Below are 18,893 nucleotides of genomic sequence, written 5' to 3'. Positions count from 1 at the left end.
TTATTATTATTATTATTATTATTATTATTATTATTATTATTATTACATTATTATTATTATTATTATTATTATTATTATTATTATTATTATTATTATTATTATTATTATTATTATTATTATTATTATTATTATTATTATTATTATTATTATTATTATTATTATTATTATTATTATTATTATTATTATTATTATTATTATTATTATTATTATTATTATTATTATTATTATTATTATTATTACATTATTATTATTATTATTATTATTATTATTATTATTATTATTATTATTATTATTATTATTATTATTATTATTTATTATTATTATTATTATTATTATTATTATTATTATTATTATTATTATTATTATTATTATTATTATTATTATTATTATTATTATTATTATTATTACATTATTATTATTATTATTATTATTATTATTACATTATTATTATTATTATTATTATTATTATTATTATTATTATTATTATTATTATTATTATTATTATTATTATTATTATTATTATTATTATTATTATTATTATTATTATTATTATTATTATTATTATTATTATTATTATTATTATTATTATTATTACATTATTATTATTATTATTATTATTATTATTATTATTATTATTATTATTATTATTATTATTATTACATTATTATTATTATTATTATTATTATTATTACATTATTATTATTATTATTATTATTATTATTATTATTATTATTATTATTATTATTATTATTATTATTATTATTATTATTATTATTATTATTATTATTATTATTATTATTATTATTATTATTATTATTATTATTATTATTATTATTATTATTATTATTATTATTATTATTATTATTATTATTATTATTATTATTATTATTATTATTATTATTATTATTATTATTATTATTATTATTATTATTATTATTATTATTATTATTATTATTATTATTATTATTATTATTATTATTATTATTATTATTACATTATTATTATTATTATTATTATTATTATTATTATTATTATTATTATTATTATTATTACATTATTATTATTATTATTATTATTATTATTACATTATTATTATTATTATTACATTATTATTATTATTATTATTATTATTATTATTATTATTATTATTACATTATTATTATTATTACATTATTATTATTATTATTATTATTATTATTATTATTATTACATTATTATAACATATTGAAAGTGATGCGTTTAGAACCATGTTGAACACATTTGGGCTCCCGAGTGGTGCAGCCGTCTGAAGGCATTTCAGGTCAAGAGGCGTCACTACCGTCCCTGTAGTTCGAATCCAGGCTGTATCCCACCTGGCTGTGATTGGGAGTCCCACAGGGCGGCCCACATTTGGCCCAGCGTCTTCCAGGGTTTTGGCCTGGTGTAGGCCGTCATTGTATATAAGAATATGTTCTTTAACTGACTTGCCTAGTTAAATAAAGGTTAAATAAAATAAAAAAATGGAACAGGCTATTTAATGAACTACGCTGTAAAGGAGTAAGAGTTGATGCCAACTGAATACATAAAAGGTTGTAAATACACAATTTGAAGAAACTACATTATTCAGCCATGGAGCACTTTTTGATTGGTCAGGTGAGGGGCCTGGACACACCCACAACATGTTTATTCATCAAAACTCTTTTGCGCTACCGTCGAAAATAGAAAAAAAATATTTCTCGTAAACGTCCAAAACTATAACGCTACCATCAGTGCTAACATTTAATCATTGAGTTTTTTTTTGTTAAATAAAGCCATACAAGTTAGTATGTGTCCTTTAGTAGTTATCTGGAATAATGCCAAACTCAACTCCACAGCTCCAACTGAGACTCAGGATCCTCTGAACAGGACGACCACCAGGGGAAGTGAGAGCAGAGAGAAGGTACTGTATATGAACAGTCAAAATGGGTGTTGTAGTTCTATAACAAGCGGCCATCTTGTTTTGTAGTCCACTTTTCTTTCTTTTTTATCCAGTGGTATAGCGCCCCACAGTGGAGGTGTCATAATACCCATAAAACCTAGTGGTCAAACAGGGAAATGATTCCAATCGTTTTTCCACCATTCATTTTTCCTAAAGGGAATTTTACAAACATTTTACAAAAATACATGAAATAAGGGCTGTGTTTCGTGTCGGCGTGACATTTTGATAACCGTGTAAATCTCTCTCGGACAAGATGACTTTTATCAGTATATTCATCTCTATGTTTACTCTCAGATTCGAAAAGGCTAATTATCGTCAAAGTAGACATCATGCAAGACTACAAATCCCAGCATGTTCCTGCACGTCATCTCTAGCTGACACCTTTGCTAACAGTTATTGTGTCAATTTAAAACTTGCACAAGACAGTTCACAGAATTGTCCATTTAAAGAAATGTAGCTTGATTTATTCATTACAGCTAACATTAAATATATATCTCACATTAAATAGTTAATCCAGACATTCTTACCTTGCCTCAATTCAGCAGTCTCACCCAGATCATCATGGCACTTGTAGTTTTACCTTTTATTTAACTATCGGCAGTTAAGAACAAATTCTTAATTCCAATGACAGACTAGGAACAGTGGGTTCTGCCTGTTCAGGGGCACCTTGTACCTTGTCAGCTCGGGGGTTTGAACTTGCAACCTTCCGGTTACTAGTCCAACGCTCTAACCACTAGGCTACCCTGCCGCCTCTACACTCTAACCACTAGGCTACCCTGCCACCTCTACGCTCGAACCACTAGGTTACCCTGCCACCTCTACACTCTAACCACTAGGCTACCCTGCCACCTCTACACTCTAACCACTAGGCTACCCTGCCGCCTCTACACTCTAACCACTAGGCTACCCTGCCACCTCTACGCTCGAACCACTAGGTTACCCTGCCACCTCTACACTCTAACCCAGGGGTGTCAAACATCCGGCCCGCGGGCCGGAACCGGCCCCCAAGGAGGTTCGATCAGGCCCGCAGGATAATTTGAAAGTGGAAAAAATGCATAAAAGACATGGAATTAATATTTTTAATTCGCTGCAATTCATGGATTATCCGCTAAGGGGCGCACTCTTTCCATCAGAGTAGAAGACAAGCCGCATCACTGAGACAGACTGAAAACAGCAGACGGTATCAATGCGCCATCTGCTGCTTGTTACGACGTTGTTAATACCTTGGTCTCTACCTCTCCGCTACACCCTCATTAGCCAAAATGTCGTTATCCAAACGGAGAAAAGTAGATAAGGAGTGTAGAATTTTCAAAGAAAAATGGACCACGTCCTATTTATTTACAGAGATGCACGGAAAACCTTCGTGCTTGGTGTGTTTGCAACAAGTTTCGGTATTGAAGGAATATAATATTCGACGCCACTACGAGACTCATCACAGCGAAAAATATGACGGCTTGCAAGGACAACTGAGAAGAGATAAGATTAACGAATTGCTGGCGGGTCTGAGGAAACAGCAGTCAACTTTCATCCAGAGCCGAGAAGTCAGTGAAGCAGCGGTAAAAGCCAGCTACCTAATTGCTAGCGAAATAGCATTAGCATCGAAGCCGTATTCCGACGGTGACTTTGTTAAACGATGCATGATGAAGGCGGCTGAACTTGTATGTCCCGAGAAGCGACAAGCTTTTGCCAATATTAGCCTGACGAGGAATACTATAGCAGAGAGGATTTCGAACTATCGGCAGATTTAGACAGTCAATTGAAACAGAGAGTCAAGTCATTTATTGCATTTTCCGTGGCAATTGACGAGAGCACTGACATCACAGACGTGGCCCAACTGGCCATATTTATTCGAGGAGTTGATGAGACATTGACTGTTACTGAAGAGTTTCTTGAGTTGGTGCCAATGATGGACACCACAACAGCCGAGGACATTTTCGGCTCTGTCGTTGCTGCATTGGACAGAGTTGGAGTGGACTGGTCCCGCGCTGTCAGCCTGGCTACAGACGGCGCGCCATCCATGGTCGGAAAGAAAGCAGGTGTCGCGACAAAGTTCAAAGACAAAGTACAAGCCCTTAATGGAGGAGATCGTTTCTGGACATTTCACTGTATTTTGCACCAGGAGGCATTGTGTTGCAAGTCGCTGAAAATGGACCACGTCATGGAGGTGGTTGTTCGCACTGTAAATTTCATCCGGTCCAGAGGTCTGAACCATCGTCAGTTTGACAAACTTCTCAGCGACAGCAACATTACCCACAGCCTGCCATACCACACTGAAGTGGGATGGTTAAGCCGAGGCGCTGTGCTGAGGCATTTCTTTGATCTACGAGAGGAAATCGGACAGTTCATGGAGAAAAAAGGAAAACCGGTGTTGGAATTACAATCTCAGGAATGGCTACGGGACCTTGCATTCTTGGTTGATATTACTGAACACTTGAACAATCTGAACAAAATGTTGCAAGGCCGCAAAAAGTTGTCACACAGTTTTCTGACAACATACATGCATTTAAGTTGAAGCTGACTTTGTGGGAGATGCAACTGGCAAATGGCAACCCTGCTCATTTCCCCTGTCTGAGAGATGTGTGTGTGACCAGACCTGATGCGGACATGAAACGGTACAAAGACAAAATTGCAGGACTAATGCGGGAGTTTGAGAAACGTTTTCAGGTATTTGGTGAACTTGAGACAGAATTTTCAGTTTTTCGCTCACCTTTCACAGTTAAAGCTTCTGATCTGCCGGTCGAAATTCAGCTAGAGATAATTGATTTGCAGTGTGATGCAGATTTGAAGGGCAAATTTGCCTCTGTAGGTCTGGACAGATTTTATCAGTATCTACTACCAGGGTACCCCAAATTAACAGCCCTGGCTGCTAAAATTTTGTGCATGTTTGGGACAACCTACCTTTGTGAACAAATTTTCTCAGTGATGAATATCAATAAAACAAAAATGCGTTCAAGGCTCACAAACAAGCACTTAAATGACATTCTGAAAGTGACAGCTAGTCAGGACATGACACCTGGTGTTGATGCACTTGTACAGGCCAAAAGATGCCAAGTTTCAGGAACAAATACAAGTCCAGACTAGACTAACACCTTTAAAATGCTGCCTTAGATACTGTTTGCATTGAAAGAATACAGCTCTGTGAAGATGAATCCTTACTGTGGTGATTTAAAAAATGTGCACTTTAATGTTAGTCAGCAGCTTCAAAACAAAAGTTGTGTGATGGAATTCTACTGTTCATACAACTCCATAAATTTTCAATTTCGTGGAGCAGTGTAGCAGAGTATGGTATAATTTTAATGGTCCGGCCCACTTGACATCTCCCTAGGCCGTATGTGGCCCACGATGCGAAATGAGTTTGACACCCCTGCTCTAACCACTAGACTACCCTGCCACCTCTACACTCTAACCACTAGGCTACCCTGCCACCTCTACGCTCGAACCACTAGGTTACCCTGCCACCTCTACACTCTAACCACTAGGCTACCCTGCCACCTCTACGCTCTAACCACTAGGCTACCCTGCCACCTCTACACTCTAACCACTAGGCTACCCTGCCACCTCTACGCTCGAACCACTAGGTTACCCTGCCACCTCTACACTCTAACCACTAGGCTACCCTGCCGCCTCTACACTCTAACCACTAGGCTACCCTGCCACCTCTACGCTCGAACCACTAGGTTACCCTGCCACCTCTACACTCTGAACACTAGGCCACCCTGCCGCCTCTACACTCTAACCACTAGGCTACCCTGCCTCCTCTACGCTCTAACCACTAGACTACCCTGCCACCGTAGTTCTTTATGATAGCCACATTAGCAGCATATTAGAATTTCCTTATTTTTTAGGGGGGGGGGGGATACTGGCAAATGTATTGACAAGAGTCCCCTTGTCTTAGAGAGATTTACACTGTTATCAAAACATCATGCAATTTTACATTAAACACAGCCTTGTTTTAAGTGTTTCTAAAATGACCTATGGGAAAAATGAATAGTGGTAAAAAGGATTGGAACCACCGCTAGGGTTTATGGGTATTATAACACCTCCGCTGTGGGGCTCTATTCAAATCAGTGGCGAGGATACTCTTTAAAAATAAATGGAATAAGCAACAAAACATAATATAATATATGATATAATCATACTGTCTCTCTCTCTCGCTCTCTGTCTCTCTGTCTCTCTCCATCTGCCTCTCTCTCTCTCTCTCTCTCTCTCTCCCTCTCTCTCTCTCTCTCTCTCTCTCTCTCTCTCTCTCTCTCTCTCTCTCTCTCTCTCTCTCTCTTCTCTCTCTCTCTCTCATTCTCTCTCTCTCTCCCTCTCTCTCTCGCTCTGTTTGTCTCTCTCTCTCTCTGTCTCTGTCTCTGTCTCTCTGTCTCTCTCCCTCCATCTCTCTCTCTCTCCTCTCTCTCTCTCCCTCTGTCTCTCTTTCTCTCTCTCCCTCTCTCTCTCTCTCTCTTTCTCTCTCTCTCTGTCTCTCTCTCCCTCTCTCTCTCTTTCTCTCTCTCTCTCTCTCTCTCTCTCTCTCTCTCTTTCTCTCTCTTCTCTCTCTCTCTCTCTCTCTCTCTCTCTCTCTCTCTCTCTCTCTCTCTCTCTCTCTCTCTCTCTCTCAGGAGGAAGGAGACCTGTGTTACGCCTCGTTGGATATCCGTCAGGGACAGAGGAGACCAAAGAAGAAGAAGACAACCAAGAACTCTGATTTCAGTACCTACTCAGCCATCAATACCAGCAGGGTGTGCGACCTATACCAGTCATCAATACCAGCAGAGTGAGACCTATACCAGCCATCAATACCAGCAGAGTGTGAGACCTATACCATCCATCAATACCAGCAGAGTGAGACCTATACCAGCCATCAATACCAGCAGAGTGTGAGACCAATACCATCCATCAATACCAGCAGAGTGAGACCTATACCAGCCGTCAATACCAGCAGAGTGTGAGACCTATACCAGCCATCAATACCAGCAGAGTGAGACCTATACCAGCCATCAATACCATCAGAGTGTGAGACCTATAACATCCATCAATACCAGCAGAGTGTGAGACCTATACCATCCATCAATACCAGTAGAGTGAGACCTATACCATCCATCAAAACCAGAAGAGTGTGAGACCTATAACATCCATCAATACCAGCAGAGTGAGACCTATACCTTCCATCAAAACCAGAAGAGTGATACCTATACCAGTTATCAATACCAGCAGAGTGAGACCTACACAAGTCATCAATACCAGCAGAGTGTGAGACCTATACCATCCATCAATACCAGCAGAGTGAGACCTATACCAGCCGTCAATACCAGCAGAGTGAGACCTATACCAGCCACCAATACCAGCAGAGTGTGAGACCTATACCAGCCATCAAAACCAGCAGAGTGAGACCTATACCATCCATCAATACCAGCAGAGTGAGACCTATACCAGCCGTCAATACCAGCAGAGAGTGAGACCTATACCATCCATCAATACCAGCAGAGTGAGACCTATACCATCCGTCAATACCAGCAGAGTGTGAGACCTATACCATTCATCCTATGATAGGTTAGAGTTAGATAGACCTATACACCATTACAGGGAGTTTGTAATACTTTATTTTTCTATGGAATATTTTAAACTTCCAATCTGAAGAGACCTGAAGTTTTTTATACGAGTCCTTAAAAAAAATATTTTTTTTTTTTTCATTTGTCTGTTCCCTTTTGGTTAATGACTATGATAATATATAACATTACGGATTTTTAAAGGTGGTTCCATTCCATTTTTTTTTCAACTGTTGTTTTTAATCCTAAAATGTTTCAATATTTTTGGGGCATAAAAGCGGCGGTCATTTTGGACCCCAAATGAGTAATTATTGCAAAGGGACACTGTATGTCAAAGCACCTACATTTTAAAAAATGTAATTAACCTTTTGTAACACAAGTAAATGGTTTCAATTCCCCCCGAATAAGCCTTTTTTTTAAATCACATTTCTCGTTTAATTTGATCTTTCAAAATATACGTTTTTTGTTTGTTTTTTCATGTTTTGAACATATATTTTGATCAATTTCATCCATAGTCACTTGTTATGAACATTTGTCTGTTATTCATTCAAAAATGTTGTGTTTCTGTAGTACTCAGAGGCTGACACACCGGTACAACCTAATATGGCCACCGATATAGGCGATACGTGCACCGGGGTGGCTCTATACCTTTTCAGGTACATACAAAGATACATACATCTACAGGTAACTGCCAAAATAAAGGAAACACCAACACAAAGTGTTTTAATAGGGCGAATAAGGTTTCAATAGTTTTTATGCTCCTCGAACCCTTCAGTAGCCAATGCTTTCAGTAAGACTTTTGAATTCCTCATTTACTCAAATGTTTCCATTATTTTGGCAGTCACCTCGGTACCAAATGTGGTGCTTTTATCACAAACTGTACTATTGAGTTGAATTTCTTCTTAGTCTGAAGAAGAAGAAAAATGTACTAAAAAAGCGTAGCTGTAGAAAACAAAAGAGATTTTCCATTCCTCCATATTAACACAGAAATCATCTGTTTTTGTGTTTGTCATTAACTAGGTGCTTGACAAAGTTCTACAATTTTAGGATGAAAAAAAAATGGGTTTGAAATTCGGAAAACATTTTTACTCATTGGCGTCAAAATTGACACCTGTTGGCACTTTTTGGGTTAAACTCAGGGAATATGATTAAATAGCTCTTGTTATAGTTTTAAATGTAACTGTTGTTATTTCATTGGAATTTTTTTTTTTTATAGTGTATTGATGTTACATTACATTTACATTTAAGTCATTTAGCTCTTACACTGAATAAACATTGATTTCATTAGATTACATTTATTTTATTTTATATTTCACTGCTTGTCCTATGTGCTCTTCCACTTCCAGGTCATGCCAATCAGTTTTGCAACCTTTCAGAGGTTGGTGTTAAGGGGTGTGGAGGGCGTGGCTTGATATAAAGAGGGTGTGTCTTGGATGCCCAGAGGGTGTGTCTTGAGAGGAAGACAAGGTCATGCTATTTGGTTTGACAAATGCTCCAGCAGCCTGTCAGAGGTTTCTATTTGAGCGTGTGGCTAAGAAGCCAGGGGTGTGTCTTTTGAACGTGAAGTGGGTGTGGTTTAGATACTAAGGGGTGTGTTTTGGAGGAAAATGGGTGCGGTTTGGATGCTGAAAGGGTGTGGCTTTAGAGGAAGACAGAGATGCTGAACAGAACAACAGCAGTTTCCATGGTTTCATACAAACACCTCTAGCCTATTGTTAAAGTTGACTGAAAGTAGCTCAGTAAAGCTTTCAACCACATTCTCAAGAGTTACACAATGAAGTCAAGTTAATTATACCACAGAACAATGTAATATTTGATTAAAAAATATATTTATTACAGGTATATTCACCAAATACATCAGTAGCTGAATCTAAAATTGAAAATCCATTTGCTCTGGAGGCCACGACCTAGCGGGCTCAGGGATCCGAACCAGCAACCCCGGTTACTGGCCCAACGCTCTTCACCTGATCTGGATCCTGGTGTTGATCTCCAGATGTTTCTGCTCCTCATTCCTGCTGTCTTCTGGTTGGGAAAAATACACGGTGTGACAGGACTAGTCTGCTACTCATATCAGTTTGTGTTTTAACTCATCAACCAGTACACTGTCATCTCTGTCACCATCTAAACCACACCCTCTTACCATCTAAACCACACCCTCTTACCATATAAACCACACCCTCTTACCATCTAAACCACACCCTCTTACCATCTAAACCACACCCTCTTACCATCTAAACCACACCCTATAAACCACACCCTCTTAGCCTCTGCAACACACCCTTTGTGTGTGTGTGTGTGTGTGTGTGTGTGTGTGTGTGTGTGTGTTTGCAAAGTGCATGCTTAGGTGAGTCTGTGGTTGATTCAGCTCTGCTGCTGCTCAGTGTGGGCAGGAGGCTGGAGGCGTAGGAGGCCTGCAGAAAACCACAACTGTTTCCACTCACTTTATGACCTGTTTGATCTTAGCAAGTGATTAGATGAGACAGTGCATCAATACCATTCAATGTCCCCAGTAGAAGTACTATTAAAGGGAATGTCCCCAGTAGAAGTACTATTAAAGGGAATGTCCCCAGTAGAAGTACTATTAAAGGGAATGTCCCCAGTAGAAGTACTATTAAAGGGAACCAACCCACCTATTCTGTATTAACAGTCCCCAGTAGAAATCACAAATAGTTAAATTGGTGAATTGCCTGGCTAAACGGACCACTATTAAAGGGCCAATGAATGGTGTGGTGTCCCCCAGTGACTAGAAGTTGTATTAAAGGGAATGTCTGAAGGGTAACCAGGCAACCAGATAGCAACCTAAACACGTTGTCTTGAGTGGGACATCGTCCAGCACCAATCGCCACCTATTCTGTATGTGGTCTGAACAGACATGGGTTCAAATACTATTTGAAATCATTTCAAATAGTTAAATTGGTGCTTGATTGAGCTTGCCTGGCTAAACGGACCAATAGAACGGTCTCAAACCGCAACCATCTGGCACTCCAGGCAGGCCAGAGCAAACGCTTAAGGTATTTGAAAGATTTCAAATAGTATCTGAACCCAGGTGTGGTGTGAGCTTCCTACACCAGTGACTAAACGAGCATCAAGAGGTTCAACAAAGGTGTTAAATGATGACGGCCTCCTACCCATAGAGATGGGTAGAGGGCGCTTGTTGACACAAAGCATGTTGTAGCATGGGCAGTATCATTGAAGAAGTCCACGGAAACCTTGATGGCAGAAGCTAGGGGAGGGCCCTCTTTCTAACTCTATGCTCCTACGCTGGACTGGAAATACCCCTCTTCTATGCTACTCTCAGACAGTCTCCACCAGACCCTAGGATGGGTAGAGGGCCCTCTTTCTAACTCTATGCTCCGACGCTGGAGTGGAAATACCCCTCTTCTATGCTACTCTCAGACAGTCTCCACCAGACCCTAGGATGAGTAGGCTGTTTATCGCTCTGATCACACTGTTAAGTGAGTAAACTTTTACATTATTGGTCTATATTGATCAATTTGAGATGATAACATTTGATTCTCCATTATTTCAAGGTAAAATTTTTATTGTAAGTTATTTTGACAGAGTTCAATCCGTGGTCTATTCTGTGTATTGTATAGCAGAGCATGTGTATTGTAAAGGGGCCTGTTTTTTAGTCTTTAACAGTGTTGTTGTGGTTTCATAGCATTGATCGTAACACTGTTCCTCTGCTACCTGTAGGTGCTGTTTCCTCCAGTCAGTTCATCCTAACACTGTTCCTCTGCTACCTGTAGGTGCTGTTTCCTCCAGTCAGTGCTGTTCCTCCTCCTGTAGTCTGTTTCCTCCAGTCAGTTCATCCTAACACTGTTCCTCTGCTACCTCTAGGTGCTGTTTCCTCCAGTCAGTTCATCCTAACACTGTTCCTCTGCTACCTGTAGGTGCTGTTTCCTCCAGTCAGTTCATCCTAACACTGTTCCTCTGCTACCTGTAGGTGCTGTTTCCTCCAGTCAGTTCATCCTAACACTGTTCCTCTGCTGGTTGTTTCCTCCAGTCAGTTCATCCTAACACTGTTCCTCTGCTACCTGTAGGTGCTGTTTCCTCCAGTCAGTTCATCCTAACACTGTTCCTCTGCTACCTCCGGTTCATCCTAACACTGTTCCTGCTGGAGTGCTGTTTCCTCCAGTCAGTTCATCCTAACACTGTTCCTCTGCTACCTGTAGGTGCTGTTTCCTCCAGTCAGTTCAGTTCCTCTGCTATCCTAACACTGTTCCTCTGCTACCTGTAGGTGCTGTTTCCTCCAGTCAGTTCATCCTAACACTGTTCCTCTGCTACCTGTAGGTGCTGTTTCCTCCAGTCAGTTCATCCTAACACTGTTCCTCTGCTACCTGTAGGTGCTGTTTCCTCCAGTCAGTTCATCCTAACACTGTTCCTCTGCTACCTGTTTCCTCCAGTCAGTTCATCCTAACACTGTTCCTCTGCTACCTGTAAAGGGCTGTTTCTCCAGTCAGTTCATCCTAACACTGTTCCTCTGCTACCTGTTCCTCTGCTAGGTGCTGTTTCCTCCAGTCAGTTCATCCTAACACTGTTCCTCTGCTACCTGTAGGTGCTGTTTCCTCCAGTCAGTTCATCCTAACACTGTTCCTCTGCTACCTGTAGGTGCTGTTTCCTCCAGTCAGTTCATCCTAACACTGTTCCTCTGCTACCTGTAGGTGCTGTTTCCTCCAGTCAGGATGGGATCTCTGCAGCAGAGGTGGAGCTGAGAGTCAGACCAGGAGACAACGTCGTCCTTCACTGTGATGTCAGACACAACGTAGAAACAGTCTGGATCAGAAACTGTTCTGGTGGGAGTGAAACGTGTGAGGTGTCTGTCTTCAAGTCTCTACAGATCCCTGTCCCACGCTTCACCTTCCTACGGAGGCGGTCTCTGAGATCCTATGACTTGCTGATTGAGAACATCGCTGAGTCTGACCTGGGACTGTACTCCTGCAGCACCATGGGGAGAGAAGAGGAGAAGAGATCCGACCAGGTTGTGTATTACCTGGAGGTCTATCTCTATGGAAACATCACCACTCGGATTTCCTTTGGTGAGAACAGACTCCTTCTTATTTACATGTTTCTGTTCAAACGATTGGTTTATTTTGGAGAAAAAAAAGTCTATAAAAAGTGTATAAATGTCTTTTATGTGGCTAAAATTGATGGAGGAACATTAGTTTAACCTTTGTATCATCATACGATTTTTTTTATGTCAACAATATCAGTGTAAACACAATATTTCCATTTCGATTGGTGTAATGTGTAGAGGGACACACTGATTGGTTGGTCTGAAAAGAACATAGAAAGTTGCCCAGTGATGATGTACCTCACCATTAAACAGAGAACAACCAGGACACCCCTGAATGTGGTCTGAGCTGGGTCCTGGTACTGACCTCCAAATCTCTGTTCCTGCTCCTCATTCCTGCTGCCTTCTGGGTCGACAAAATACACAGTGAGTCACGAGGACATTGGGGGGGGCTCCATTTCTACTGATATCAGTTAGTTTTGTTACGTATCAAGGTGTTTGTCGTGTCAGCAGCTGATGTTATCCTTCAGTAACACAAACCCCAAAGCAAATCAGGGGGAGAAAAAAGTGGTTTATTCAAAGAGAACGAATCATAGACGTTATGCTGAGAAGTAGATGGTGGATGTTCCTTCTTCCCTGTCCTCAGTGATTCTCTCCTCAGTGATTCTCTCCTCAGTGATTCTGTCCTCAGTGATTCTCTCCTCAGTGATTCTCTCCTCAGTGATTCTGTCCTCAGTGATTCTCTCCTCAGTGATTCTCTCCTCAGTGATTCCTCCACAGAACAAAGGGACAGGGTGTCATGTATAACCCTAGCCTGTGGTCGACCAATTAGAATTCCTTGCAGTAAAATTGGGCCAATGGCCAAAAAACAAGTATCCTGTTACAGGCTCAACGTATAGACGATTTGGACCAATGAATGCTCACCGTGTAGCTATGAGTCCAGGACTGAAATTCCTACACAGATGTTGACCTGAAAAACAACCTATTTCCATTGATCATTAATGCTCTATTGACCTCTAGTCCTCTGTGTTGTGTTTTATCTGAAAATATTGTTACAGTCCCTTACTGAATGACATGTCTGTTCTTCCCTACTGATTACGACGACTATCTGTTGACGTGTGTACTAGTTTTAATGTTTGTTTTTTGTTATATTAGGAGCCAGGAGGAATGCCTGAAAATAACCAGAGACCAGTCAGTCTCCATGACACCACTGCAGTTGTTACGTTACCTGAGAGATATACAGTGGGGCAAAAAAGTATTTAGTCAGCCACCAATTGTGCAAGTTCTCCCACTTAAAAAGATGAGAGAGGCCTGTAATTTTCATCATAGGTACACTTCAACTATGACAGACAAAATGAGAAGAAAAAAATCCAGAAAATCACATTGTAGGATTTTTTATGAATTTATTTGCAAATTATGGTGGAAAATAAGTATTTGGTCAATAACAAAAGTTTATCTCAATACTTTGTTATATACCCTTTGTTGGCAATGACAGAGGTCAAACATTTTCTGTAAGTCTTCACAAGGTTTTCACACACTGTTGCTGGTATTTTGGCCCATTCCTCTATGCAGATCTCCTCTAGAGCAGTGATGTTTTGGGGCTGTTGCTGGGCAACACAGACTTTCAACTCCCTCCAAAGATTTTCTATGGGGTTGAGATCTGGAGACTGGCTAGGCCATTCCAGGACCTTGAAATGCTTCTTACGATGCCACTCCTTCGTTGCCCAGGCGGTGTGTTTGGGATCATTGTCATGCTGAAAGACCCAGCCACGTTTCATCTTCAATGCCCTTGCTGATGGAAGGAGGTTTTCACTCAAAATCAGTGCTGTTTTTCTAGAAAATCGTACGTTTTGTTAATGGAGCCTTTAGGCTTTATGTCTTTTTGATTAAAGTTGTGTGTCACCCACTAGGTGTTTTAGAACAATTAAATATATTCCCTTATTAAAATTGTGAATTCTCAATTATGTAAAAAGGTTATCTTTACTTTTTATCTGTAGCTATGTTTTAGCATTTTATTTGAGAATATACTGCCACTAAGCAATAAATACATACAAAACATTTGAAATGTTGTTAAAATTAATTTTAAAATTCATCATTATCAATGCATACAAAGTTTCCTTTCAATAAAGTATTTTAGTGCAGGTCCTTTTCTGGGACCTTGACTTGGTCAAGACTTTCTTTAGATATAGTTGACTCTATCCTAGACACCCAAGACTTTCTTTAGAGATAGTTGACTCTATCCTAGACACCCAAGACTTTCTTTAGATATAGTTGACTCTATCCTAGACACCCAAGACTTTCTTTAGATATAGTTGACTCTATCCTAGACACCCAAGACTTTCTTTAGATATAGTTGACTCTATCCTAGACACCTAAGACTTTCTTTAGATATAGTTGACTCTATCCACCCAAGATATAGTTGACTCTATCCACCCTAAGACTTTCTTTAGATATAGTTGACTCTATCCTAGACACCCAAGACTTTCTTTAGATATAGTTGACTCTATCCTAGACACCCAAGACTTTCTTTAGATATAGTTGACTCTATCCTAGACACCCAAGACTTTCTTTAGATATAGTTGACTCTATCCTAGACACCCAAGACTTTCTTTAGATATAGTTGACTCTATCCTAGACACCCAGATATAGACTTTCTTTAGATATAGTTGACTCTATCCTAGACACCCAAGACTTTCTTTAGATATAGTTGACTCTATCCACCCAAGACTTTCTTTAGATATAGTTGACCTAAGACTTTCTTTAGATATAGTTGACTCTATCCTAGACACCCAACTATCCTAGACACCCAAGACTTTCTTTAGATATAGTTGACTCTATCCTAGACACCCAAGACTTTCTTTAGATATAGTTGACTCTATCCTAGACACCCAAGACTTTCTTTAGATATAGTTGACTCTATCCTAGACACCCAAGACTGTAAAACAGTCAATAAAATACATTTTATTTAATTAACAAACAAGTAAAAGATGTAATGAAAATAAAATAAATAAATAAAGGTTTTGAGAAACTATCCCCCCAAAGGCACCTTCAAACCCAGTAAACGAATCACCTTGAAAAGAAAAACTGAACTTCCACAAAGATAAAGAACAGAACAATTCTCAAAAACAAGCAAATTTCAATGAGATACATTTTGTTTAAAAAAAGCTCAGTTACAAAAGAAACCAAAAGCAACAGGTCTGTTGGTTAGAGTGTTGGGACACTAACCGAAAGGTTGCTGGATCAAATCCCCGAGCTGACAAGGTAAACAACCTGTCATTCTGCCCCTGAACAATGCAGTTAATCCACTGTTCCTAGACCAGTTAACCCACTGTTCCTAGACCAGTTAACTCTTCCTAGACCAGTTAACCCACTGTTCCTAGACCAGTTAACTGTTCCTAGACCAGTTAACCCACTGTTCCTAGACCAGTTAACTGTTCCTAGACCAGTTAACCCACTGTTCCTAGACCAGTTAACCCACTGTTCCTAGACCAGTTAACCCACTGTTCCTAGACCAGTTAACCCACTGTTCCTAGACCAGTTAACCCACTGTTCCTAGACCAGTTAACCCACTGTTCCTAGACCAGTTAACCCACTGTTCCTAGACCAGTTAACCCACTGTTCCTAGACCAGTTAACCCACTGATCCTAGACCAGTTAACCCACTGTTCCTAGACCAGTTAACCCACTGTTCCTAGGCCAGTTAACCCACTGATCATAGGCCAGTTAACCCACTGTTCCTAGACCAGTTAACCCACTGTTCCTAGACCAGTTAACCCACTGTTCCTAGACCAGTTAACTGTTCCTAGACCAGTTAACCCACTGTTCCTAGACCAGTTAACCCACTGTTCCTAGACCAGTTAACCCACTGTTCCTAGACCAGTTAACCCACTGTTCCTAGACCAGTTAACCCACTGATCCTAGGCCAGTTAACCCACTGATCCTAGGCCAGTTAACCCACTGTTCCTAGACCAGTTAACCCACTGTTCCTAGACCAGTTAACCCACTGTTCCTAGGCCAGTTAACCCACTGATCATAACCCACTGTTCCTAGACCAGTTAACCCACTGTTCCTAGACCAGTTAACCCACTGTTCCTAGACCAGTTAACCCACTGTTCCTAGACCAGTTAACCCACTGTTCCTAGACCAGTTAACCCACTGTTCCTAGACCAGTTAACCCACTGTTCCTAGGCCAGTTAACCCACTGATCATAGGCCAGTTAACCCACTGTTCCTAGACCAGTTAACCCACTGTTCCTAGGCCAGTTAACCCACTGTTCCTAGGCCAGTTAACCCACTGTTCCTAGACCAGTTAACCCACTGATCCTAGGCCAGTTAACCCACTGATCCTAGGCCAGTTAACCCACTGTTCCTAGACCAGTTAACCCACTGTTCCTAGACCAGTTAACCCACTGTTCCTAGACCAGTTAACCCTAGTTAACCCACTGTTCCTAGGCCAGTTAACCCACTGATCCTAGGCCAGTTAACCCACTGTCCTAGACCAGTTAACCCACTGACCCAGTTAACCCACTGTTCCTAGGCCAGTTAACCCACTGATCATAGGCCAGTTAACCCACTGTTCCTAGACCAGTTAACCCACTGTTCCTAGACCAGTTAACCCACTGTTCCTAGACCAGTTAACCCACTGTTCCTAGACCAGTTAACCCACTGTTCCTAGACCAGTTAACCCACTGTTCCTAGGCCAGTTAACCCACTGATCCTAGGCCAGTTAACCCACTGTTCCTAGACCAGTTAACCCACTGTTCCTAGACCAGTTAACCCACTGTTCCTAGGCCAGTTAACCCACTGTTCCTAGACCAGTTAACCCACTGTTTCCTAACCCCCACTGTTCCTAGACCAGTTAACCCACTGATCCTAGACCAGTTAACCCACTGTTCCTAGGCCAGTTAACCCACTGTTCCTAGACCAGTTAACCCACTGTTCCTAGACCAGTTAACCCACTGTTCCAGACCAGTTAACCCACTGTTCCTAGGCCCAGTTAACCCACTGTTCCTAGGCCAGTTAACCCACTGTTCCTAGACCAGTTAACCCACTGTTCCTAGGCCAGTTAACCCACTGTTCCTAGACCAGTTAACCCACTGTTCCTAGTTCCCACTAGACCAGTTAACCCACTGTTCCTAGACCAGTTAACCCACTGTTCCTAGACCAGTTAACCCACTGTTCCTAGACCAGTTAACCCACTGTTCCTAGACCAGTTAACCCACTGTTCCTAGACCAGTTAACCCACTGTTCCTAGGCCAGTTAACCCACTGTTAGGCCAGTTAACCCACTGTTCCTGTTCCTAGACCAGTTAACCCACTGTTCCTAGGCCAGTTAACCCACTGTTCCTAGGCCAGTTAACCCACTGTTCCTAGGCCAGTTAACCCACTGTTCCTAGGCCAGTTAACCCACTGTTCCTAGGCCAGTTAACCCACTGTTCCTAGGCCAGTTAACCCACTGTTCCTAGACCAGTTAACCCACTGTTCCTAGGCCAGTTAACCCACTGTTCCTAGGCCAGTTAACCCACTGTTCCTAGGCCAGTTAACCCACTGTTCCCAGGCCAGTTAACCCACTGTTCCTAGGTCGTCATTGTAAATAATAATTTGTTCTTAACTGACTTGCCTAGTGAAAAAAAAATTAAACATGCTTTTCAACTAATTTCCAGATTTTCCCTCTTGATTCTGGGAATCGTCTTACCAGGATTCAAGGAAAACCTGGGAAACCTAAATGTTGCATCTGTACACATACTAGAAATATCCCCCCAAGCAAAGCTCTGTGACTGCACTGAGAAAAAGGTCTAGGAACCATTGAGAAGCACTGTGACTGAACTGACCAAAAAGGTCTAGGAACCATTGAACAGCACTGTGACTGCACTGAGGAAAAAAGTCAAGGAACCACTGAACAGCACTCCCCCAATCCAAATAAACTACAGTTGCTTCTATCGTACAGGAGAAGAGCTCCAAAGAAATGCTCCCTAGTCAAGAAATAAATATCTCAGCTCTAAAACACCCAACGCTGAACATAGGAGGCGATCAAACATGGTCTGGGATCACACTGCTTCCAAACGAAGCTGAAACGGGACACCCATCACTTATTAAGACTTCCTTGCAGAGACAACATTTGGGCACCATGGGTTATCTTACACCCTTTATCCTCTCTGTCCCTCTGAGGACATCCGGCCAGAGGGGTGTACTATGAAAGCAGGATCAATGAGTTAGCCAGCTAACTTGCCTAAATGTTATGAAAATAGCTTTAAGCTTGAAATGGGCATTGTCTATAATTGACTAAACAACCAAAGACACACATATCTAAGTTTAGCTTTTCTTAAATGAACCAGAAAATCAATAGTTATTTTGTAACGGTTTTCTTGTGTCGAAGGAGAGGAGGACCAAAATG

General features: G+C 40.5%; 1 protein-coding gene across 1 annotated transcript in view; it reads left to right on the top strand.

Moving 5' to 3' along the window:
- The window catches only part of LOC135561540 (uncharacterized), a 19,042-nt gene extending 10,265 nt beyond the window's left edge, over nucleotides 1-8,777 (top strand). Inside the window, exons 4-5 of the mRNA XM_065003240.1 lie at nucleotides 1,854-1,918; nucleotides 6,562-8,777. Of these exons, the coding sequence (XP_064859312.1) occupies nucleotides 1,854-1,918; nucleotides 6,562-6,720 (224 nt within the window). The 3' untranslated portion in view covers nucleotides 6,721-8,777. The remainder of the gene's footprint in view (nucleotides 1-1,853; nucleotides 1,919-6,561) is intronic.
- Nucleotides 8,778-18,893: the final 10,116 nt, after the last annotated feature.

The sequence above is a fragment of the Oncorhynchus nerka genome, linkage group LG18 (genome assembly GCF_034236695.1).
Source record: "Oncorhynchus nerka isolate Pitt River linkage group LG18, Oner_Uvic_2.0, whole genome shotgun sequence".
NCBI lineage: Eukaryota > Metazoa > Chordata > Actinopteri > Salmoniformes > Salmonidae > Oncorhynchus > Oncorhynchus nerka.
This window is presented reverse-complemented; position numbering and strand designations above follow the sequence as displayed.